We start from the raw sequence: 26,760 nt of genomic DNA on the forward strand, positions 1-26,760 counted from the left end.
GAAAAGAAAGTTCTTAAAAGTAACTTTTAGCTGTACTTCTAAGAAGTTCATACATTAGATTTTAATTCTTTATTTGCTAGAATGGAGCCTGCTGCCACCACCCCCTGTAGCTTCCTAAGCACATCCTTTTATTGCTAGCATGCTTTTTATTGCTAAAGGCTTTTGTTGCAAAACCCCATGCAGAACTTAGCCACAGAAAAAGCACTCTTTTTGCCTAGACTAGAAGCAGGCTGTCTGTCCCCATGCCACTTTTTCCCTTGGCTATTTTCTGATTTTCTCATCTATTTCCTTAATAGCCTTCCCAAGAGAGGAGATGGGGTTTTTTTTTTCTTTTTCTTTTTGCATACACTTTATGAATGAAGAGTAAATCTAGAAGGGAATGACTAAAGATCTAAGACCTCACCTGTAGATACACGTTTTGTTGGGAAGCAGTATATAGTACTGTGGCTCACTAATGTGTCCTTGGCAGTATCTCACTGCCCTTTTTGGGGGTGGAATAAAGGAAGATGTGGAGCTTCCCAGGTGGCGCAGTGGTAAAGAATCCTCCTGCTAATGCAGGAGACACAGGTTTGATGCCTGCGTCGGGAAGATCCCCTGGAGAAGGAAATTTCAAGCCACTCCAGTATTCTTGCTTGGGAAATCCAACGGACAGAGAAGCCTGGTGGGCTACAGCCCATGGGGTTGTAGAGTCGGACACAACTGAATGACTGAGCACACACACATAAGAAAGATGGACTTTGAGCTCCCCCTAGGGGTATAATTGTTCAGACAACATACTGCATTCTGCATTGAGGACGGAAATCATCAGAGTCACAGAGAAGTTGTGCAATGCTTTCTCTCCCCTATAACTTTCATTTCATGTTTACTGAAAGAGTTTTAGGTTGAATTAAAACAGATTTTTATGATTGATTATTCTGGTACATACATAAAATAGGAAGTGAAATGAAAGTCGCTCAGTCTGACTCTTTGTGACCCCATTGACATATATGGAATTCTCCAGGCCAGAATACTGGAGTGGGTTGCCTTTCCCTTCTTCAGAGGATCTTCCCAACCCACGGATCAAACCCAGGTCTCCCACATTGTAGGTGGATTCTTTACCGACTGAGCCACCAGGGAAGCCCAAGAATACTAGAGTGGGTGGCCTTTCCCTTCTCCAGCAGGTCTTCCCGACCCAGGAATCGAACCAGGGTCTCCTACATTGCAGGCAGATTCTTTACCAACTGAGCTATCAGGGAAGTCCTAAAATAGGAAAACTATAAGCAAACTTAATTGGCTAAAGTATATCTAAAACTTCTTCACACTCAGAATCTGACTCTAGAATTGCTTTTCCTTTCCAGTCATCAGTGTCTGTTTTTCTACACTATTTTGTCTTCAGTGGCATCAAAAGTGTTGGTGATGTAGCATTTCCTAAAATAGTTAATAAAAGAACTAAAAGTCATGTATACTGGGTTTTTAAAAGCTTAAAATGACTTACAATAAGTTCTGTTTAACTAGTCACTTTTGACTCCTGCTTCAGGGGTACTAAGTTAGATTAATTATCTATACCTATACCATTTGATATCCAAGAGTTAAAATAGTGCTCTGCTAGTCTTTTGGGTTTTATTCTGAGTTACCAGTAAACTGTTTGGCAAGGTTTCATGCTGTCTTTAATGTCCTTGCATTCAGAATGACAACTACATCATAACCATTACCAGGCTGACATGGATTCAGATAGTATTATAAAACAATATGATCTCAGTGTTAAAAAATATGGAAAAAAAACACATCTTAGACTCAGTTACATTATATTGAACTTTCTGTTGTATCCATCCTTACATTGAGCAAAAGAGGTAAAAATACCTGTTCTCATGGAAACTGCATTCTAACTAGAATCTATATTCAGGTATTTTAAAATAATTTTCCATTCCATTTTTCCTTCGACACTTGTGTCCTTAGCAATCTGTTCTTGAATTTTTGCTCCAGTAAATATTTATTTAGTTCCCACTGTACGCTATGCACTAAGCTCTGGGGAAAAAACCATAATAAGCAAAACCAGAAAAACCTTGCTATTGTGAGCTTTAATTCTAGTTTAGAGACAAAAAGACAAGAAGTCAAACCTTTGTAAATTGCAAGTATTTTTGAAAATGACAAATGACTTCAGTGGCAAATACTGAAGTATTTTTAGAGTTGATGAGAGACAGTATTTGACTTCTGTTTTAAATGTGTGAAATCATAATATTTGTTAAGTGTATATCCTTTTTTTGCTTTGTCAACAGAGTTTCCATTCAGTTATCTAAATAATTAATTCCTCAATAGAGAGTTCCTCAACCTCAATAGGTTTGCACTGTTTTCTGTTCCTCAACAAATTCTAAAACCCACCCCTTCTCCTGTTTGTTTTCAGTCTTTGCATTTCTGCTACTTGTGATATTGTGGCCCATTCCTACTCTAAATTTTCCTAAGCCTCTAATTCCTATCTCCTTGGAGAAATTTCCCCTTTTGTTCCCATTTTAGCTTTATCTGGAGAATAGTCTTCATTTTGTAACTGAACTGCTGCTGCTGGTACTTCCCCAGCCAGGTGCCCGAAGGGACTCAAAAAAGGCCAACATGTAGTCCATCATGTATACTCCTTTCAGACCTCACATTTGCAAGCTTGTGAATTTTCCAGGCTTTAGACCAACCTTTGATAATCCAGTGACAAACCCAATGTCACCTTTTGAAATTTTTTTTTTTTAATACTTTCTACTAGTGCAAGCCCTAGTTCCCAAGTGGTACATTTCTATCCATCTTTCGTACAGGTTCATACCAGCTAAGATCATGCTCTTTCTTCTCTGCAAGAAGTAGGACAAACACAGCTGCTCATACTTCAGTGTACATAAAGATCATATGGGAATTTTGCTAAAATCCAAGTTAACAATTCAGTAGTTCTGGGTTGGGACCTAAGAATCTGCATTTCTAACAAGCTATGAGGTGATGCTGATGGTGCTGGTCCCTAGATCACACTTGGAATCAGCAAGAGACTAACATTCTTGGCAGATTTGAGTTAATTGTTTATTCTCTTCCCCCACCCATTTCCTGTCTTGCCACTGTGTCATCTTGGGCAAGTTACATACTTTCAGTGTCAGTTTCATTGTTTGTAAAGTGGGAACAGTAATTGTATTTGCTGTATAGGGTCCTCCGTTTGGCATTGTTCTTAGAAAAATGATCAGGTTTAAGGCCTAAGGAAGGCCTATAGCCTGTCTGGTGAAGTATGTGAACTCATGAAGTCATATTATTAGGATTTCTGTTTCACGATGAAACCAAAACCTACCTCTTAAGCTTATTCTTTTCTTCTGTGAATTTCAGATTTCCTAAACCTTGAGTTGTTTAGGTAGAAATTACTTATTATTCTTATCCATTGACTATATTTTCTCTGTGCTTTATTCCAAGAGGAAACGTCATTCTTAGAGCCAGATGTTCCATATACAGATTGTCCCCAACTTACAGTGGTTCAACTTAGAATTTTTCAGCTTTACGATGGTGTGAAAGCGTACCATTCAGTAGAAAGTGTACTTCAAATTTTGAAATTTGATCTCTTCCTGGCTAATAATATGCCATATGGTGCTGTCTCATGATGCTGGGCAGTGGCAGCAGCTCCCAGTAGCTCCAATTAGCCATGCTATCATGAGAGTAGACAACCATTCTGTACCCAGACAACCATTCTGTTTTTGACTTTCAGTATAATCAATAAATTACATGAGGTATTCAACATTTTATTATAAAATAGGCTTTGTGATAGATGACTTTTCCCAACTACAAGCCCAGTATAAGTGTTCTGGGCATTTTTAAGGCAGGCTTGGCTAAGCTATGATGTTTGGGAGGTTAGATGTATTAAATGCATTTTCGACTTATGGTGTTTTCATCTTACAGTGGTTTATTAGGCCTTAACCCCATCGTAAGATGAGGAGGATCTGTGCTGGCTCCTAAAAGCTTGCTTTCTTGGTACATGGCTTCTGGTAATTTTTCTTTACCTCAGCATAAGAAGATGACACATTTCTTGTGTGATGTACCAACTTCATCATTGTTATTTTTAATCTGTTCATTGGTGAGCTTTCCATAGGCTTGTAATTGAATTCATTACACTTGGTCTCTAAAACCCATTAATTTAATTCCATTAATTTAATTAAATAGACTCCCAATGAAGTGATAAAAATAATGTAAAATTTGGAAAAAAATTCCTTGTGAATGTTATAAAATCAGCAGTTGATTGACATAATGTGAGTAAATAGGGAAATGAGAGACAGAGATAAAAGAGAGAACCGTCCAGTGCTATCCAGCAATATGTCGCTCCCCCCACCAGCTTGTAAGAGTAGAGGCCAGAGGAAATCGCAAATAGTGGGTCATTTGGTATGTGGCCAATCTCATTCTGGTTGGTGCTTCCTGAAAATACACTAGGTGTGCAGCAGAACCAACAGAACAGGAATTGTGATGTGACTGTTAAACCTACATTAAAAATGGCATGTATGGCTCTGCATGAGAGCATTCCTTTCATTGAGAGAATGATGGTATGACCCAAACTAAATGCAGCCTGTCCCAGTACCCAGAGGTAAGAAAGTTTTCTGAATAGCTCAGCTGTACAGCTCCAGCTGTACCTTCCTCATAATTTACTGCCTCACAGGCCATTACTCTTAACAAATCATACTCAGAAACTTTTACCTTCTGTGTTTGGACTTGAAATATTTGACAAAGACCTATTTATCCATTAGTAAAACAGCTCTCTGTTGTAAATAGTCTAGGTAGAGATGAATGAAGAGACTAAATAACCTGAATTACCTTCAGTTACATGGTAAGATAAAAGGTGTTTCTTTTTTTAAGGATCAGTTATGTTCTTGCTGTGGTTGAGTCTCAAGTATCTTCCATGAAACTGAAGTGAAATTTAAAAGAAAGGACAACCTCAAGGATGTATGGAAGTAAAATAGTGTATGGAGAGGAAACCACTAAATTAAAAGTGTAGTGAAGGCTATCAGCAGCAGACTAGCTCTAAGAAAAACCAAATCAGTGAAGTAAATAATTTTAAAAATTAATTTTCAATTCATGGTTACATACAGCCATATCTTATTACAGTCTTCATTTTTAGGATTAAAAAAACTCCTACAGATGCAGGACTCACATAGAAAAACTAGGGTTCTCACAAAGGAAAGAATAAAATCAGGTCTGCAGTGAACTTCTTCATTGTAACAAATGCCAGAACAAATAATATCTGGAGTTTTTAAAGGAAAAAAGTATTATTTAATAATACGATGCCAAGCCCTGTAGTTTATAACAGAGGGCAACATAAATAAATAGCCCAGATACTTAGAAGACAAACCAGCTTATCTTTTATCAGGAAAGTGAAAGAAACCAGCTGATTTAGAAGTGATCAAAGCAAAGAATTTACACAGGGTGGTTACAGGAAAAAAAAAAAGGATTGATCTGAAGAAACAAGTAAAAGTAAGCACACTATTGTTAATATGTTGTTATGAAAATCCTATTAATATCAGAAATGATTCTGAAAAAAGAAACTATAAGTTTTGAATAAAAGTACACACACAATAATCAACAACTAAGATCTCAGATTATAGTACTGATTGGATTGAATTAAGGAAAATAAGGAGGAATCAAGTATATTCTTGGGCATTTAAGCTGAAGTAACCATGTATGTGCTAAGTGACTTCAGTCCTGTCCAACTCTTTGCAACCCTTTGGACCATAGCCCACCAGGCTTCTCTGTCAATGGGATTCTCCAGGCAAGAATAATGGAGTGGCTTGCTGTTTCCTTCTTTGAAATAACCACGTAGAGTAGTGCTATTCACTAACTGAGCATTGATCATAGGGGGAAGAGGAGGATCTAGAAAGAAGATAAGTTCCATTCTAGACACAAGAGTTTTAAATATCTTTGGAATATCCAAGTACTAATGATGCCCAAAAGCAGAGACATTACTTTACCAACAAAGGTCCATATAGTCAAAGCTGTGGTTTTCCAGTAGTCATATATGGATGTGAGAGTTGGACCATAAGGCTAGTGCTAAAGAATTGGTGCTTTTGAACTGAAGAAGACTCTTGAGAGTCCCTTTTACTGCAAGGAGATCAAACTAGTCAGTCCTAAAGGAAGTAAGTCCTGAATATTCCTTGGAAGGACTGATGCTAAAGCTGAAGCTCCAGTGCTTTGGCCAGCTGATGCCAAGGGCCAACTCACTGGAAAAGATCCTGATCCTGAGAAAGATTGAAGGCAGGAGGAGATGGTGACAACAGAGGATGAGACGGTTGGATGGCATCACCGACTTGATGGACATGAATTTGAGCAAGCTCGGGAGTCATGATGGACACCTGGCATGCTGCAGTCCATGGGATTGTTTTAAAGAGTTGGACACAACTGAACAATTGAACTCAGCTGAACTGAATGATGATCAATTAATGGTAGATTTATGGGTTTTTATGTGTATCTCTCTAATTTGTTTCTTTTTAAGTCAAGATCATGTATCATTTTATTAATCAAGAGAAAAATAACTTACATAGATTTTTGTTCACTTGTTTTATTTGGGGCGGGGGGGAAAGAGATTGACCCTGAAGTAGTCAACAAAATGCCAACCTGTAATCTAAAAGCATTACTGCTAGAGCTCTGTAGAGATGCAGAGTTCAATCCCAGGGTCAGGGAATATCTCCTGGAGGAGGAAATGGCAACCCACTCTAGTATTCTTGTGTTAAGAATCACATGGACAGACGATCCTCACTGGCTACAGTCCACAGGATTATAAAGGGTCTGACACAATTGAGTGACTGAGCATAGAAGTTGGCCTTAGTTAAGCTTTTTTTTTTTTCTTGGTACTCTACCCTATTTTTCTATCTGTTTGACCTTTGTGTGAGTAGGGAAAGGAGGTGGGAGGAAATAGAGGACAAAAACTCCCAAACAGGAGGAGGCCCAAGGCTATACTGTAATAGCATCTTGAAGAGCAAAAAATAATCAGAAGTAAAAGAACCAGCCACAAGAGAGGAGTGTAAATAGCTTGTTACGTCCACCCTGTTTTACTGGGGCAAGTGTTGATCTCCCCTGAGAAGTTAGAGTGGCTTCCCTGGTGGCTCAGATGGTAAAGCATCTGCCTGCAATGCAGGAGACCAGGGTTTGATCCCTGACTTGGGAAGATCCCCTGGAGAAGGGAATGGCAACCCACTCGAGTATTCTTGCCTGGAGAATTACATGAACAGAGGAGCCTGGCAGGCTACAGTGCATGGGGTCACAAGGAGTTGGACACGACTGAGCAACTGACACACACACAAAAAGAAGTGAGAATATATATTCATCATCTTCATAAGACCAGTGTGTCTCCCAGATTTTATTATTTTAGCTAATAGGAATATGTTGAGAACCATTGACATTCCACTAAAACCTTCTCAAAACCTAGATCATGTCCCGTCCCTAGACTAATTGGAATAAATTTCCCAAATGATTTGGCAAATTTCTCATCTTAGTATTCAAAACTACCTTTGTAGCTCTGGTTAAAAGGTTTTTAAATATAACTCCAAGCTAGGCTTCAACAGTATGTGAACTGAGAAATTCCATATGTATAAGCTGGATTTAGAAAAGGCAGAGGAACCAGAGATCAAATTGCTAACATCTGTTGGATCATAGAAACAGCAAGAGAATTCCTGAAAAACATCTATTTATGCTTCATTGACTACGCTAAAGCCTTTGACTATGTGTATCACAACAAACTGGAAAATTCTTAGAGATGGAAATACCACACCACCTTACCTGCCTCCTAAGAAATCTGTATGCAGGTCAAGAAGCTAGAGTTAGAACCGGACATGGAACAACAGGCTGGTTCCAAATTGGGAAAGGAGCAGGTCAAGGCTGTATATTGTCACCCTGCTTATTTAACTTATATGCAGAGTACATCATGAGAAATGCTGGGCTGGTGAAGCACAAGCTGAAATCAAGATTGTAGGGAGAAATATTAATAACCTCATATGTGAAGATGACACCACCTTTATGGCAGAAAGTGAAGAGGATCTAAAGAGCCTCTTGATGAAAGAGAAAGAGGAGAGTGTAAAAGCTGGCTTAAAACTCAGCACTCAGATAATTAAGATTATGGCATCCAGTCCTATCACTTCATGGTAAATAGATGGGGAAACAGTGGAAACAGTGAGAGACTTTATTTTCTTGGGCTCCAAAATCACTGTGGACAGTGACTGCAGCCATAAAATTAAAAGACACTTGCTTCTTGAAAGAAAAGCTATGACAAACCTAGACAGCAATCATTAAAAAGCAGAGACATTGCCGACAAAGGTCTGTCTAGTCAAAGCTATGGTTTTTCCAGCAGTCATGTATGGATGTGAGATTGGACCATAAAGAAGGCTAAGCGCTGAAGAATTGATACTTTCTTGAACCTTCTGTGTTGGAGAAGACCGCTGAGAGTCCTTTGGACTGCAAGGAGATCAAACCAGTCAATCCTAAAGGAAATCAACCCTGAGTATTCATTGGAAGGCTTGATGCTGAAGCTCCAATATTTTGGCCACCTGATGCAAAGAGCCAACTCATTGGGAAAGACTCTGATGCAGGGAAAGATTGAATGCAGGAGGAGAAGGGTATGACGGAGGACGAGATGTTTGGATGGCATCACTGACTCCACGCAATGGACATAAGTTTGAGCAAACTCTCGGATGTGGTGAAGGATAGGGAAGCCTGGCATGCTGCAGTCCATGGGATTGCAAAGAGTCAGACACGACTGAGTGACTGAACAACAAATACCAGCTTAAGAGCAAGACCTTCTGTGAGAAGCAGTTTCAAAATTGTGTTCCCATATTATCTGAACATATTAATACCTGAAGTAATATATATGTTCCCAGATAAAATATTTCTAAATAAATCATTAAACCAAAGACCTGAGAAATTTTATTCATTCATTCAACAATATTTATTGGAGCTTTAGTAACTTGTCAGTTTGTGGCATAACCCATATTGTGACCTGTTCTCTTGACTGACCTACTCACAGAGTCATATTTTATATTTAGTTTGCCTAGGAACCTGTGCTCAAGTAATCTTGTAGCTACCTTAATTCTGCTTCAGGGTCTATCTTACAGGTTAGAACTGTAACAATAGCATTTCTCTGATGGCCATATCATTTCATTACTTATTTTAAATTATTGATAGTAGGGTAGGTTGTACTTTCATGCTCAGATAACACACATAGAAATATATTTCTTTGTAATCTTCAGACTTTCTATGTAAAAATAATTTTAAACTAAATTAGTGAAATGTTTCTTAATAAGATATGCAGAAATAAAACTTCCTGTCTTTAAATTGAAAGGGCTGTGCTGTGTGTGCTTAGTTGCTCAGTCACGTCCTACTCTTTGTGACCCCATGGACTGTAGCCTGCCAGGTTCCTATGTTCATGATGATTCACCAGGCGAGAATACTGGAGTGGTTGCCATACCCTCCTCCAGAGGATCTTCCCAACCCAGGGATCAAACCCAGGTCTCCCACACTGCAGGTGGATTCTTTACCATCTGAGCCACCAGGGAAGACCATTATCATGGCAACTACCAATTAATTCTGAAATCTGATTATACTCTGAGTTGGTGGTTTTACTTTATTTATGATTGATTTCCCCTTCAGAAAAAAACTAAGTAACATTTACATTGTTACCTAAAATTTTTAAATGTAATCAGGTTTATTAAATAGGAAATAATAACTCATAAATATTTTTATTTTTTCAAAAGCCCTAATAGTTCACTTATAAGTACATGATTTCTAGTTATTTTTTTAAAATGAAATATGGATAATTTATATGCAATAATGAATTTTTTATAATTTTAAGATGACAATCACCTTAGAAATTTAATCCAATAATTCCTTATTTTATAGATCAGAAACTTAAGCTCAAAAGAGTTGAGGTTTACAGAATCCTGTTCTCAACTCAGCCCTCTTTCCAGTGTTCCCTAATCTACTAAATAATGCAACCAAGTGTTTGCAATAATGTATGGGTCAAAAGAATAGGTTTAAAGAAATGTTTTTATTTATACTCCTATCTTAAATGCTTCATGGTCTTAACATTTTAAAGCCTTTTCAAGACCACCCTAATGGGGAGAGGGAGAAATAAGAAACTTTACTGCGGCTGTCTGAGTGATAGCAGATGAAGGCATCGACTAGAGCACAAACTGTAGTAATGGCAAGGAAGAAGCAGACCAGGGGATGTTGAAGAAAACTCCCAAGCCATTAGGATCAATAGAAGAAGATGAGTTTTATAACTGATACCAAACACAAAAATAAATAAATAATACCTAAAACTAGGAATCCTTAGACTTCTGATAGCATACCCATTCAGCCTTTTTTTTCTCAGTTTGAACATATATCCCCAATATGTGTATAGTTGTTATTTTATGTACATGTACTAATACTATAGCATTTGGAAATATTCCCTGTGGCACAGATGGTAAAGAATCTACCTGCAATGTGGAAGACCCAGGTTTGATCCCTGGTCCCGAAGATCCCTTGGAGAAGGGAATGGCAACCCATTTCAGTATTCTTGTCTGGGGAGTCCCGTGGAGAGAGGAGCCTGGTGGGCTACAATCCATGGGGTTGCAAAGAGTGGGACATGATTGAGTGATGGACACTTTCACTTCCACTAATACTATATGGGCTCCCTGGTGGCTCGGTGGTAAAAAATCTGCCTGCCAATACAGGAAACATGGGTTTGATCCCTGGGTTGGGATGACCCCTTGGAAGAGGAAATTGCAACCCACCCCAAAGTTCTTGCCTAGGAAATCCCATGGACAGAGAAGCCTCATGGGCTACTGTTCATGAGGTCGCAAAAGAGTTGGACATGACTTACCAACTAAACAACTATTATAAAACATAAAAAATATGTAGTAAAATAACATTTTAACAGTGTAAAATTTAATGACACCAGTATGACTGAATGTGCTTTATTTTTAAAAAATTTTAAGTTCATATTATTGAAAAATTTTTAATAAAATTTGCAATTTTCAGTTTTTTGCAATTTGACTAAATTTGTTGTTTCTGAAATCACTGTTTTCTTGAACAGTAACCATTTTTAAACAAATAAACTGAAAACTCATTAAAATGCTCCAAATGAAGGATGTTTTAAACAGAAAATTCTAATTAAGTTTTTTTAATGGCATAAATACAAGCATTATAGTTGGTAATGAATTGGGGCAACAACAGTCATGTAATGATGTAAATACATCCAAACATCTATTTTAAATGATCATGTCCTAAGAACTTTCTTTTTCAGAGTAACTTTCTCACTGTATACTATCTTTCTATATTAGAAAACTCAGAATGCTAATTTTCTCAAAAACATCAGATAAATATTTCTCAGAAACCTATCACAGAAAAGAACAGCAAATTTGTGAGAACTGTCTTTTTGTAAAAGAAAAGTGCATAACATCTTTGAATTTTACCCTTTTTGAAGTACTTTACCATAGCTAATGAAAATGTAATAATAAAAGATATGATCATTCTCATTTCCAAGTGTTATAAATTATAAAGAGTTTGCTGTGTTTTAAAGTCTTTGTTTTTATAAATCAATCACATTGAATACCTTTTACATTTTTGCTTTGATCTGCTGCAATATCTTGCTTATGAATTTGACATGGTATTTTATACTTTATTCTGGAATCTGATTTCATTCAAAATAAGACATATTTCATAGTGCTTCTACTTTCACAGATTTCTGTAAAATCCTAATTTGATTTTAAAAGTTATCTATTATTTAAGTATATATCTTCTCTGGTATACATTCCTTTTCTGACTGAAGAAACTTTTAACTACCTAGGAAGTAAGATGATGGCAACACCTACTCAGTAATGCAGGGCCTTGCTCCTATATAATGAGTACCAGAAGAGTAGAGTTGTACAGATTTTCAGTACTGCTGGAGAATTATTATGGATTGAGGTAGCTAGTGGAGGCTTCTCAGTGGGAAGACAGGAGAAAGTTGTAGCGGAGAGTGGTAGGAGAAAAGGCATAGGCAAGGAAGTATCAGATAAGCTTAGGAGACATTAAAAACCAGGCTGGAGAAGAGTCCTGGTGTTCATTAACAGTTGAATGAGTTAGGTTGGTAAATTCAGAGGTCCTTAAATATGAAGTTTAAGCATTAAGAACGTCTATACTATGATAAACAAAAGGATTCAGATTGAGTTTGTGTAATGGCCAGAACACTGACCTGCAGCTACACAGACATGTAAAGTGGCATCAAGTTTGTGAAAGAAAAGTCTTCTGGAACTAAACAGATTATAAATGAAGAGTGAGGAAGTTATGTTTTCTCTCTACTTTGGCAAAGACACAAGGCTGAATGTAAGTTTCCAAGGGAATTATATTTAGCACAGTGCAGTGAGTAAATAAAGGATTAAGTTAATATATAGGTCTAAGTTAATACATAGGTTTTTTAATTAAATAAACCTCCTAAAAAATACAATATAAATATACTCTAGAAAAGATAAGTTGTAGATCTAGAGTGATTTAAGTATTTCCATTTTCACTTGAGAGCTTTTAAATTGAAAACCATTCAAAAAAGCCACCATACTATTTAAGGAAAAATGAGCCAAAAGATACTTAAAAACTTTTCTTTCATTCTGTGTCTAAAATAGACCAAAGTGAAATCTTTATTTTATCTCTATTTCCTATCCAGACTTACTTCCCCATAGAAGTGGTCTCCAAAATATGCTATATTTGACTCAAGGAGTGCACCAAAAACCAAAACTTTCACTTAAATATAATTTTATCGTAGAAAATGAACTTAAGCTAATTTACTAATTTTAATAGAAGGAGTGGTAGGAGTGCAAGTATATACTTTATAGTATAAACATTTATGACAGTACACTTTAAATGTTAGAGGTACAATCAAAACATATGCCAGAGCTGACTGAGGGGTAGCTATTGTTAAACCTACAGGTTATTAGGGTTTTTCTTTAGAAACTTTGAATTATAATAATTAAACAGTAGGTTTAATAATTAAAACACTAGGTTTGAATTGGGGTCTGGGAATCATCTTTTAACAAGACCTCCAAGCGTTTCTTATTTTCTGCCAAGTTTAAGATATTAGCAGTAGATCTGTTTCATCATCTTTTGACTTTAGGCCCAAGTCCTGTTTTAGGTCCCACAGTGCTAAGTGCTATATTATTGGTGCCTCACCAAGAGTTCCACAGCAGAGTGAAAGCCTCACCAGTGATTCATGGGCTGGCATCCAGCTCACCTATTTCTTGTGCTTTGGACCAAAAGCCAGCTTGCTGCTGCTGCTGCTGCTAAGTCGCTTCAGTCGTGCCCGACTCTTAGCAACCCCATGGACTGCAGCCCACCAGGCTCCTCCATCCATGGGATTTTCCAGGCAAGAGTACTGGAGTGGGTTGCCATTGCCTTCTCCGAAAAGCCAGCTTACAGTAGCTTAATTTGTATTGGCAATGATATGTATGTCTAGAGTAATTTAGGAATTTATTTACCTTGAGGTTTGAAACTGATTATAATTTTTATCCATGAAGTCATTGCCCAGATCATTACTGTGTTCCATGTGTTAAAAAAATCATGGCTGATCAATAACTTTATACCTTATTTTTATGAGTGCTATAACATGCTAACACATGGAAATATAGAAATTAATTTTATGCTAAGCGGTTGGGTGTCCTAAAATTAAATATTTATTCAGAATCTTTAAAAATACTAGAAAAAAAGTATCTTGCATTTATTAAGTATCAGTACTATGTGTTGTTTAATCTTCATAACAATCCTATGAAGTAGGTGTTTGTAGTATCCATTTTGTAGAAGAGTTAACTGAAAAAGCAGAAAGGTTAAGTAATTTGCCCACTGTTTATAGGGTTTTTGTGTGCTTGCCTGCTTATTTTAATTTGGGAATTCCATAAGTAACTTTTAGAAGGTGTTTTCCTGTTTGACTTGGTGGTACTTCTTTGAATGGTTCTTTGTCTTGAAACGTGATTTCTTCTACTGCCTTGTTCTCTTAAAAGACAAAGCCTCTTTCATGTACTTTAACAATAAATGAAAAGTGGCAAATAGATACCACTTTGGGCTACTGAAATAATGAAAGAACATGACAATTTAATAAAAGCAAAATGTTAATTGCCACTTTGAATATGTAGCCTAATGATTCATCTAAGTAAAATTTGTAAATATATATGGTTTTATCCTAAGCTTCGCTTTATAACTAAGTTTTTCATGTCTGAGGGATTTTTTGAGCACAGAAAAAAATTTTAACAATTGTTTGTGTTTTAAGTGATGTGCATTTTATTCCAGTTTTTAGCATTGCCAATGCCACTATCTAGTTTTTTCTTAAGGCCTTAAGTTCAATTTATGCATTACAAAATAAATCTATCTATACCTTCACTAGATCTTCAGTTAATCTTTTTAAATTATCAAATTCCATGAAATATTTTTTAAAACACCTGACAAAGTACATAATGAATCTAAGATGCATAATCAAATGATTAAATCTTGTAAATCTAAGTCTAATAAGTAAATTCAATAAACCAAGTTCTCTTAACATTGTTTACAAACTTATGTTATATATAACTCATTATGTTAATCACCAGTCTATAAAAACATTTCAAATATCTTTTGTAACCCCCACAAATGCATAGATAAATTATCACTTAATGCCCAACTTATCAATAGTATCTTTATCTTAAATCTAATGCAAAGTCTTCATATTATAGGCTAGATTCATTCCTTCAGCCTGTCCTTTCTCATCTCAAGACTATAAATCTACTTATACAACAAAGTGGAATAAAATTTCCCTCTTCCAGCCGCTGCCACATCTAAGATTCTACATCTGGTATCAGGGACAAGGACCTATACCTACCTGCCAGCCAGAGTCTGCATTGGACAGGGACCTCTTTATTCCCTTCTTATTGTCAGGCCTGCCATTGTTAATGGAAACTTTATGAGCCCTCACATAACTGAACATACATGTTTTATATTTTTGCAGCCCGGTTCTTTTCCTAGGAATGATGCATCCCTTATGTTTTTTCCTTAGGTTACACTTTATCCCTGCTATAATGGGATTTTCTAAGTCCAATTTTGTATAAACTGTGTAACCTTTGGCATTAAAGCCTATTTGTGTACTAATGGGTTTTTGACACCCTAATTAGGTTACTAAAGCAACCCTTTCTCTTTCATAGTTTGACAGCTGCCTTACTGACCATCAGTCATTTTATTGACAATGATGATCAAGTTTAGTTTTTAACCCCTTTAAATTCACAAAGCCAAAATGATTTTTCTCTCCTAGGAATGCCAGAATCACCTCCGCAGATATGGAAATGTGAATCTGGAACTGGTGACTCGAATCATTAGAGATGGTGGCCCATGGGAAGATCCTGTGTTGCAAGCTGTTCTAAAAGCCCAGCCAGCATCTCAGGAGATAGGTACTACAGGAGACTCAAATCTAAACCTACATTTGTGAGAAACAAACACAATTTCATTTTCTAACTAGAGCAGTATTAGTGCTTTTTATTTATAGTACTGAATAAGAGTAATGTATTTTCACATGAAGTGTGTTTAATTTGCTATATTAACCCAGCCCAAGAGTGATTTGACACAAGATTAGGTAAAACTATCTCTGGTAATTCCCTATTAAAATTCAGAGTGTTAACATATTTAGTATCCAGATGCTACTTATTTACAAAGAGTTTGTATTTGTCACTTAAGTTATGTTTTTAAAATCTATTTAAGTAGGAACACCCTTAAAAAAAAACAACACTCTGCTTAAGCACATGGAATCTCCCTTATACAGGAAACTCTATGAAGGATGGAGTTCCTTTAGCTTTTGTTTTGATAAACACTAACATATGCTACACCTAGCCCAGTACCTGGTACGGAGTAGTAGGTACTCAGTATCAGTACTTGTTTATTGAATGAATGACCACATGAATGCATAAGTGAATGTATGACTAATTAAATGAGGAAGTAAATTTCAGTTCCAAATACTCTAGAGCAGTATTTCCCAAACTTCCTTCATCAGTAGGAGTTTTGCCTCATTCCCTTACTACCTGCATACCTTTTTGACATCACTTTCTTTTTAATCTAGATTCCTATGAGCCAAAATCTCCTTTTGAAGGCAGGAAGCTCTGTCAACTATTTCTAATTAATTCTTCAAAATATATATATATATATTTGCCATATTATTTCTGAGCCCCAGAACATTTGGGTCACTGAAACTTAGAATAAGCACAAAAGTCTGGACACATTCGAGAGCATGGAGAGAGCCTATGGAGTGTAGTTATAACATGGCCAAAGGGAAAAGACAAGACCTCTGAAACCATTCAGAGATTGGGGAGAAAACATTGCATACCACCAACTGCCTGAGTATGTTAGGATCTTTCTATTTGTCCCAGGTAAAGGGGTGGGAGTGGGTTGTGAGTAGAACTGAGTAGGGAAGGGGCTATGATTCTAGGGCTTACAAGCAAGCTGACCCCCAGATACAAGCATAGGGGACAAGAAAAGATGTGAGAGAAGATGAAAAGAGATAAGGCCAGGAGACATAATGAGAGTGGTGGAATAAGATGGGAAGTAGGACAAGACCAGAAGGAAAGGGCTAAGGTACATGTGGCAGCGGTGTCATCGTGTAAATATAAGGGACAGAAAGGAGAACTAGCACTTGATGTGAAGGTCTCAGGAATTTAAAAAAAAAAGTGAAGACGGAGGCGGTAGTTACATCTGAGGAGGAAGAGCTGGATTATTGAGGGAATGTATGAACCGTCAAATATAGGGAAGGCAGGGGTGACAGCCTTGAAGGAATCTCTGAGGAAGCTGGGGAATGTGGCCAGAGGGGACAGGAGCTAAGCAAAGACAGATTCATATGGAGTGAGAACAGGAGAGAGAGTTTGGATTTTTCAGATAACTTTTAGGTTTCTCTAAGTAGGAACTAGAACAAAACCATTATTGGTTGGTGTGAGGCTGATACCCTTTATATACACAGTTTATAGGCTTCCCTGGTGGCTCAGACGGTAAAGAATCCGCCTGCAATGCTGCAGACCTGGTTCAGTCCCTGGGTTGGGAAGATCCCCTGGAGGAGGGCATGGCAACCCACTCCAGTATTCTTGCCTGGAAAATCCCCATGGACAGAGGAGCCTGGTGGGTTGTAATCCATGGGGTTGCAAAGAGTCGGACATGACTGAGCAACTAAACACAGCACAGCTCAGCACATACTATGTATAGTTCTTTGATACATACTCCTTTTATACTTACCCTAGTATACTTCATTTTGGGAAAAGCTGCTCTAGAAGCTCATTAATGTGGATGATTCGACTCTTGTGATCATTAGGGTAAAGATATTATAAACAGAGTTGCAAGGCAAATGTTGAAGCCCAAATAAAACATTATTCATAGGCATTTCAGAAGCTATTGATTAAATATATATAATTAACTAAAACATTTTTGGATTTAAAATCATGAAATATGGGTTCCATTTCCTGCTCTGCCACTTATTTAATTAATTATTTGTCCTTGGGCAAGTCATTTGACCTCTCTGAGACTCAGTTTTGTGATCTGTAAAACAAGTATTATATCTGTCATGAGGTTGTTGTTAGGTCTGAATAAACTTATGTAGGTAAAGGTGTTTTTATATTTTAAAATTGTGTAAAACCAAGTATTAAGTTTAGTGATTATCCTTGGACATATATTAATAAGCAGTCCTATTTGACATTACATTTAGCTTGCTTTTTTGTTAGAAAGTAATAACATGTACTTCGTTTATGACCAAACTTTTCACTAATTCAAATTATATTTCACTATAATTAATCTGAATTAATATGATTTTAATGGCAGATAAGGATTTAGCCTTCTAATTTTACAGTAATGAAAATAATGGTAAGAAGACAAAGTATATAATCTTAGACTAGCAAGAAATTCCAGATCCTGTGTTATCTGAAACATTTTTTAACATTAGAGAACACAGAAAAAGAGTATTTCATGTGTTTTTTTTTTCTTTTTTTTAAATTTTGCTTCTTTCTTTAGATTGAAAAAAATCAGCAAATATTTCTTGGGCACAGTTTTGTTGTCTTTTATTGCTATTTTTCCAACCATTTAACTGATATATTCTTTTCACAAACTCCTAATAAGGAAAATGCTATTTAATTAAATAGTTGATTTAATTAGATACTACATGTTAGTGCTGAAGTGTCAAAGAAAAATGTTTGAGACAGTCTTTTTTTGAGAGTAATAAGAGTCTGTTTTATTTTTAATATAGTGAACAAATATTTAAGTTCTGAAAATCCACTATTCTTTGAACTACGTGCCAGATACCTAATTGCTTGTGAACGCATACCTGAAGCAATGGCTCTTATTAAATGTTGTATAAATCACCCAGAAATCAGTAAAGACTTGTACTTCCATCAAGCACTCTTCACCTGTCTGTTTATGTCACCTGTAGAAGATCACCTATTCCGGGAGGTACTGTTTGAGATTATGTTTGCCTATTAAACTTACCAAAAAATACATAGCCCATTTTTGGTAAATTCCTTTTACAGTACTATCAAAGGCCGTAAGATTACATTATCTAGATGTATTCCCTTTGACACCATTTTTAAGCTCATATTGAATTAGCTCATATTAACAAATGATGAAATTAAAATTTTCATTGATAAGCATTATTCATGTTGAGTGAGTTTCTGGTGTGACAGGTTAAATAAAAACTGAGAAGCATCAGGATTTTGCATCTTAATTAAAATACTAAGAAATTAAATTGCAGTGTTTGTTAACTTTGGTGTTTTTTTAAGATGAAAGAATTAATCTTTTCCTAATGTGGACCCTACGTACCTACAAGCTGTGGACATTGAGGTTAAAAGTAGTCATTATAAACTGTAGGTGCTATATAGTGAAACTATGGAAAAACAAAAATAGTTCCGTATAATTCATTGTCTTTGTAGAAGAAAATTCGAAATCTAAATTCTTCTGAATGCTTAAACATTTATTACAGCTATCTTTCTAGATATTTTTAATGATATGAACTGAGTTTTCTTTTCATCTTATAGCATTTACTGAAAACTGATTGTAAGAGTGGAATTGATATCATCTGTAACACTGAAAAAGAAGGCAAGACTATGTTAGCCTTGCAACTCTGTGAATCCTTTCTTATTTCACAGCTCCAGAATGGGGATATGTACTGTATCTGGTAAGTGTTCATAATACAGACAAAGAAATGGTGAGATGGGATGCAGAAGGAGAATTCGTTAGTAGAATTTATACCTTATTTTTTTTTAAGTTAAGCCATTTTTCTCCCACACACACATTTATTGTGCAAGAAACAATGCACAATAGGGTTAAAAAAGAAAATGATCAAAAAGAAATGACAAAATGATAAAAAAGAAAATGTGCCAGTAATAACAGTGTTATATTTAAGAAATGTGTTATAATGAAATAATTATGTTTTATATTACACTTAGTTATTTTAAAATTTTTTAAGAGATTATTTTTCAGCGAAGTTTTAGGTTTACAACAAAATCGAGAGGGAAGTACAGACATTTTCCACATACTCTTTGTCCCCACAAATGCATATCCTTCCCCATTATCAAAACACTCACCACAATGGTATATATATATTTTTCAACCAAAGACGAACTTACATTGACATATATTAATCACCCAAAGTCCAGTTTATGTTTAGGGTTCACTTTTGCTGTTAATTATTTTATGGATCTTGACAAACATATAATGATATATATCAGTATAGTATCACACAGAGTATTTTTGCTGCCCTAAAAATCCTCTTTGCTCAACCTATTCATCTCTTCCCTCCCACCCCTGCCCCTTATCTCTATGGTTTTGCCTTTTCCAGAGTATCATATAGCTAAAAGCATACAGTATACAGCATTTTCAGATTGGCTTCTTTCACTTAGTAATAGGCATTTTAGTTTCCTCCACATCTTTTCATAGCTTGATAGCTCATTTCTTTTTAGTCCTGAATAATATTCCATTTTCTGGATGTACCACAGTTTATTTATCTGTGGTCTACTAAAGTACATCTTGGTTGCCTCCAAGATTCGGCAATCATGAGTAAGCTGCTATAAACATCTGTATATAGGTTTTTATGTGGACATAAGTTTTCAACTCCTTTAGGTAAATACCAGGGAGCATGATTGCTGGAACTTGTGGTAAGAGTATATATTTAATTTTGTAAGGAACTGCCCAACTGGCTTCCAAAGTGGCTGTACCATTTTTCATTTCCACCAACAATGGATGAGAGTTCATGGTGCTCTACATCCTCACCGGCATTTGTTATTTTCAGTGTCCCAGATTTTAGCCATTCTAATAGGTGTGTAGTAGTATCTCATTGTTGTTTTAATTTAGTTGTAGTTTGCATTTCCCTGATGACATATGATGTGGAGCATGCTTTCACATGCTTATTTGCCATCTGTATACCTTCTTTGGTGAGGTATCTGTTAAGATCTTTAGTCTATTTTTTAATTGGGTTATTTGATTTCTTATTGTCTAGTTTTAAGAGTTCTTTGTATATTGTTGATAACAGTTGTCCATTGGATGCGTCTTTTACAGATACTTTTTTCCAGTCTGTGACTTGATACTGTCTTTCACAGAGAAGTTTTCAATCTTGATGAAGTCCAGCTTGTCAGTTATTTCTTTCATGGATCATGTCTTTGGTGTTATATCTAAAAAGGCATCACCATACACAAGGTCTTCTGTGTTTTCTGTTTAGACCATGATCCATTTTTAGTTAATTTTTGTGAAGGGTGTAAGGTCTGCCTGGAGAATCCCACGGACAGAGGAGCCTAGCAGGCTACAGTCCATAGGTTTTCAGAGAATCAGATATGACTGAAGCCACTTAACACACAAGATCTGTGTCTAGATTCATCTTTTTTTAAATGTGAATGTCTAGTTGCCTGAGCACCATTTCTTGACAAGATATTTGCTCCATTGCATTGCCTTTGCTTCTTTGTCAAAGAACAATTGACCATATTTATGTACATCTATTTCTAGGCTCTGTTCTCTCCCATTGATCTGTATGTCTATTCTTAAACCAGTACAACACTGTCTTCATTATGTTAGTTTATATTAAGTCCTGAAATTAGGAAGTATCAGTCCTTCAACTTTGTTCTTCTTCAGTATTGTATTCGCTATTCTGGGTCTCTTGTTTCTCCATAACAACTTTAGAATCTGTTTGTCCATATCCATAAAATAACTACCAGGATTTAGATTGGGGTTGAATCTGTAGATTAAGCTGAGAAGAACTAATAACTTGTAATATTTAGTCTTCTTGTCCATGAACATGGACTATCTCTTCATTTATTTACTCCTTTGATTTCACTCATCAGAGTTTTGTAGTTTTCCTCATGTAGATCTCATACATATTTTGCTAGATTCATAGCTAAGTAGTTCATTTAGGGGGTGAGGGGGTGCTAATATGAATGATATTATGTGACTGTTAGTTTTTCTGAGCATTTAAAAACCATTAAAATGTTGTTAGAACATATGAAGCATCCAATTACATGATCCAGGTAATCATGTAGTTCAGAATGTGGTTTGAGAGTATTTTAATTTAAGAGCATTTAATTTAATTTGAGAGTATTTTACTATTAGAGAAAATCAAGAATAATTAGAAAAAAATCCTAATAACTTTTGCCTCCTCTACCTCAGTACACACAGACACATTACTACCAATTTGACATGTCACCAATTCTTGAGAGAAAACTAGGTCTCATTTACCTAACAAAATAATATGAAATGGTATGGGCTATAAATATTTTTTAATGAATGCTTTTAAATTTTAAGTTCTTAGATACTTACAAGAATAGCTTGAAGGAGGTGTAAAGATAAACTTATTTAATATAGATGTTATAGATTAAAATCTTTAGATTCAGAGATGGAGTCAAAAGCTAGTTAATAGAGTTAGGTCTAGAAGCTAGTGGACTTATCTTCTGTGGGACTATACTCTAAGTTAGATTGTACAAATTTTTATTCAAAAGTGTACTATGTAAATTGGAGTTGCAAATAGAGAAGAGGATCAGGAGATAGTGGTTAAGACTTACACTTCTAAGTAGTTTTCAAAGTATTATCATTTCTTGATAGGTAATTATTTTGAAACAATGTATAGTCATTACTATTTAATATATCTTTTCTATGGTAATAGGAATGTTCTCCACCCTTGGCTTTATTAAACTATTTAAGACTATCTTTAGTCTTTCATTTTGACATACTTATAAGTAAGCTGGAATCACCTATAAATAAACCAAAAAATGACCAGGAAAACATTTTATTTTCTTCTTTTCTTGGCTAACCAATTTCTACTCTTTAGAGAGGAACTTCAAAAATAGAACAGTCTCTATCTTTCCTGCTCCTGGCCACAGGCACCTTCTAAAAATAGAAGGTGGGTGTGTGCCTCCCAGCTGCCTAACAAAAAAGGACTCCTTAGCCTGCTTCTTTGTGCTTCCTTCTGAGTAGGCTGAGTTCTGATTGCCTGCCCTCTTATTTCTTTTATCTCTCTCCTTTATATTTCTGAGTGCTAGGGTCTTCTTTCTTCTAAAAGTTGATTTTCACTGTAACTTGAAGAGCAGGATTCTTCCAGCTTACAAGGTCTGTTTTGTCTGTTTCATTTGGTCTTCAGCTTGTTCTTCATCTCCCCTTTCTGAGGACAAAACTTGATGTACAGTCCAGTTTTACTCTTGTTTCAAGCCAATGAAACAAGCTACTAATCTAGTTCTGTCACCATCAATAATAATATAATAATAACAGCTGCTTATATTGGCTGAGTGCTTTCATTAGTCTGTGCTTATATATAATCTCATTTATTCCAGCAATCTCATGGGGTAAATGAAGCCGAGATTCAAACCTAAGCAGCCTCTACTATTAAATATTACTTACTGTAAAATGGGTATAGTATGAAAAAAATCTATGTGGTAAGGGTGGCTATAAATCATTTTATATCTCTCTGCAATTAGATAACTTGATGGTTATATTAGCAGTGAGCTACCTGGGAAATGTGTTTGTACACTAAGTCAGTGCTGTGAGGCTTTCTGTTTGTTTTTTATTTGCTGCACTTGGGTTTTCATTGAGGTGTGCAGACTCTTCATTGTGGCATGCAGGCTTTTCTACCTGTGGTGCGTGGGCTCTTAAGGGTGCGGGCCCTCTAACCTGTAGCATGCAGGCTCTCTAGTTGCGGTGAGTGGGTTTAGTTGCCCCGAGGCATGTGGGATCTTCGTTCCCAACCAGGGATCAAACCTGCATCTCCTGCATTGGAAGGCGGATTGTTACACCACTGGACTATCAGGGAAGTCCCAGTGCTATGTTTTTTGTACGGATCCTTTTTGCGAAAGAAAACAAAAGCTTCATTAAACTTTCCCTTTGGTCTTCACAAAGACTATCAGTGAGCAATTTATTAAGCATCAGTATCTACTAGACATTTTACCTAGGTGTTTTCACTTATCTGTCTTAATGCTTTTTATGTGTAAGAAAATTCTGGATAAAAGAGGTAAAAGCCACACAGCTATTAATAATAACAAAATGGAGTTGGAATTTATTCTAGTCAGTTTGCAAGTGATATCATTCTGTGTCTTAACTGGTTCAGGGAAAAGGTAGCATTTATTGAATGAATACTGGGATATTACACAAGCCACATCAAGGGCAGAGATATGGGTGGTCCTCAAAAATAACTGCTAACAAGGATGCTGAGATTGCTGGGGTTTTTAAAAAGTATCTCTGATCTGCCAGTTGGCTTCAGTCTTTCTCTTTGTAGACCAGAAGAATGGCAGCACTCCCCAGGATTCATAGTTTAGAGTTGAGACCATTTCAGGGGTTCTAACTGAACTGAGGTCAGTTTCCCATCCTTAGATTAATATTTTAGGAACAGTGAGGAGGGTCATATAGAAGGCATGGCCACTGAGGTTCCAACCCTGTGTATTAGGTCTCTTCTTAGAGAATGATGGTTCACTGTGGACTGGGTGGTACCATCCTAGTTGGTATATAATGCCTGATTGAGACGCAGGCCTCTTGAGTAGGTCTCATTTATTCTCAATCCCTGTTCTTTTCCATTAGCTCCACTATACAGTGTGTCATTGAGAAGATTTACAATGCATTAATATGTCAGGAAACAGGCCTTCCAAAACAAGGAAGTTTATGAAAGGCATGAAATCAGTAAGAGAGATAAGATCTGTTCTGAAATAATTATCACTTTAGTTTGGGGTATTCATGAAAGTTTTCATGAAGAGTTACTTGATAAGGACTTTGACAGATAAGCTCATCTTAGAAATAATTATTTTCCAAGTAGAGCAATCAACAAACAAAAAAGAGAATAAATAAGGCACATTAACTGACACTGAGGAAACCAACCTAGAAGAATGCCCAGGATTCAGATCCTGATCCTTCTGACTCCAAAACCCATGTTTCTGTTGCTTTTAACACCATAAAGCATACTGAACAAGTACTAAATAAAATAATCTAGGAGACTGGTAGCAGATTAGTTTAGCAACCCCTACAGAAGTACATATGGAAAATTAAAGGGTCTAAGGTGATAACATTGAGAATGATAAAATTGTGGGCAAAAGTATAATGAAAATTAGAGACTATGAAAAACAAACAGGTTAGAGGAATATTTAGTGTCTTTGGGCAACAGAGGATGAGATGGTTAGATGGCATCATCAGTTCAATGGACATGAACTTAGGCAAATGCCGGGAGATGGTGAAGGACAGGAGGCCTGGAGTGCTGCAGTCCATGGAGTCGCAAAGAGTTGGACATGACTGAGCAACTGAACTGAACTAAAATGGATTAAAGTGATAGAAACCAATCTAAATTGAAATAACCAGTTATGCAAACTGGAGAAATCAGAGGTAGAGATTTGGGAGCATGGTATGAAACCTCATGAGCTTCTCAAAGGAATTCTGTGTGCAAAAAAAAAAAAAAAAAAAGTTAGCGGTAGACTGAAACTTCGGAACACCTACACAGCTAGTATGAAATGGAAGTGAAATTCTGGTTTTACTTTCTGTGATGCTTGCCATCAGTTTTTGTTTTGTGTTCTCTATATTGTCTCTCTAAATAGAGTATGTGTACCTTCATGATAGTAGTCAAACTGTCCTTAGATTTAATAGCTTTATGTGCTGGGCTCAAAGTACATAATCAGTATATTGCTTTTAAAAATATATATTTTCAACAATTATTTTAATACTTTTTAGACTATGATGCTTTATGTAACTTTTATGACACTTTTCAAGGAGTTATAACTTGCTGAAATGTAATATCCAAACATTTCAATTATACCTTACAATTTCCTTTGTCTCAGAACCCATTGCTCGCTCCTGTTGTTGTTGTTCAGTCACTTAGTCGTGTACAACTCTTTGTGACTGCAGCACACCAGATTCCTCTGCCCTCCATATTTTAGAAAAGAATCTACCTGTGAAATATTTTAAATGGTCCATAGCTTGTTCCTTTAATAGTACTGCACTGTAATGGAAGAGCAGATGATATAAAACATAAAATTTCAGAATCAATGCTATAATATACTTAATAATTTTAATGTGTAGTACTTTTGGTATCTTAATAGATTTAAAAGTATGAATCATTTCTTCTTTGCAGAAAGTACAACACTGATTTCTAAATTTGCAAGTGGATATTAATTTAAAGGTCAAAGTTATTTTTTTAAAAGTAATCTCATTAATATTGGTACACTGAAATTAGAATATGTTTTGATCAAGTACTAGATGCCTTAGGTTTGTTGGCATATGATTGGGATACATTCTGTGCCATTGCAAGTCGTAATTTCTGATCTCTTCTTTCCTCCCAGCTTCTGTTAGTCCCAAACAGGTAGCTTTGGAAGTAGCTTGGAAGTGGAGTTAATATCCACTTACACCCACTTTGTATACATCCCAGCCAGGGCACTACAGAATAAAGGAAAGACAGCTAATGTGTGTGTTTGAATAAACTGTATTTTTGATATTTCTCTTTTTTCTCATTTACAGGGAGTTGATTTTCATATGGAGTAAACTTCAGCTTAAGTCTAATCCTTCAAAACAAGTTTTTGTAGATCAGTGCTACCAGCTCTTAAGAACAGCAACTAATGTGAGAGTCATATTTCCTTTCATGAAAATCATTAAAGATGAGGTAAATAGTATATATTTATCCCTTCATTTTAAGTTAAATTTAAATGACAGTTCACTAAAACTTGCATCTCTTATAACATTTATTTGATCATATAATTGAAGTAAAGAAAGATTTTAAGGCCACATTCTCCATATATTATATACTCCCCTCGCCCTAACCTCAAACTCCCAAGACACAAAGCTTATACATAAATGAAAATAACTGAAAAAAAAAAGAGAGATAAAAAGCCAATTTAGTATTACATAAAGTTTTATGTGGGAACAACTTGCTTCTGTAAGAAGCTGTTATCTCTTTTCTTAAAATTAAATAAGCCTGTCACTTTTAACATTATTCTAAATCCTGTTTATATAATCTTAACTAATTTGCAGATGATCTTTGTGTAACTATAGGTAATACCTAATTCACTGTCGTAGAGAAATACAGTTCATAGTTTTAAGTTTGATGTTTAGAATGATAAGGAACAATGAATTCTGAGGCATTTTTGAAACCTAAGGACAAACTTTAAAATGTTTATTTAAAATAAGAGTAAAAACCCATTACCTGTTTTTAAAAATAGTTCTGAAGCAAGTTTTTCATGGACTACTGGCAAGTGTGTACAGTTCTATAGACATAAAAGCAGATCCTATAGATCTTTTTACTTTTTCTCCTCAAATATTAACAACTTTGAATACAAAGATAGGAAAGATAAAGCTACCTTACATTTT

At 35.8% G+C, this 26,760-nt stretch overlaps 1 protein-coding gene across 2 annotated transcripts in view; it reads left to right on the forward strand.

The window, feature by feature from the left end:
* Nucleotides 1-26,760, forward strand: part of ZNF654 (zinc finger protein 654) — a 90,784-nt gene that overhangs the window by 52,401 nt on the left and 11,623 nt on the right. For both annotated transcript variants that reach the window (XM_042230391.2, XM_042230402.2), the window contains exons 4-7: nt 15,245-15,380; nt 18,203-18,405; nt 18,987-19,126; nt 25,915-26,056. In XM_042230391.2, coding sequence (XP_042086325.1) covers nt 15,245-15,380; nt 18,203-18,405; nt 18,987-19,126; nt 25,915-26,056 — 621 coding nt within the window. The remainder of the gene's footprint in view (nt 1-15,244; nt 15,381-18,202; nt 18,406-18,986; nt 19,127-25,914; nt 26,057-26,760) is intronic.

This window comes from Ovis aries, chromosome 1 (assembly GCF_016772045.2).
Source record: "Ovis aries strain OAR_USU_Benz2616 breed Rambouillet chromosome 1, ARS-UI_Ramb_v3.0, whole genome shotgun sequence".
NCBI lineage: Eukaryota > Metazoa > Chordata > Mammalia > Artiodactyla > Bovidae > Ovis > Ovis aries.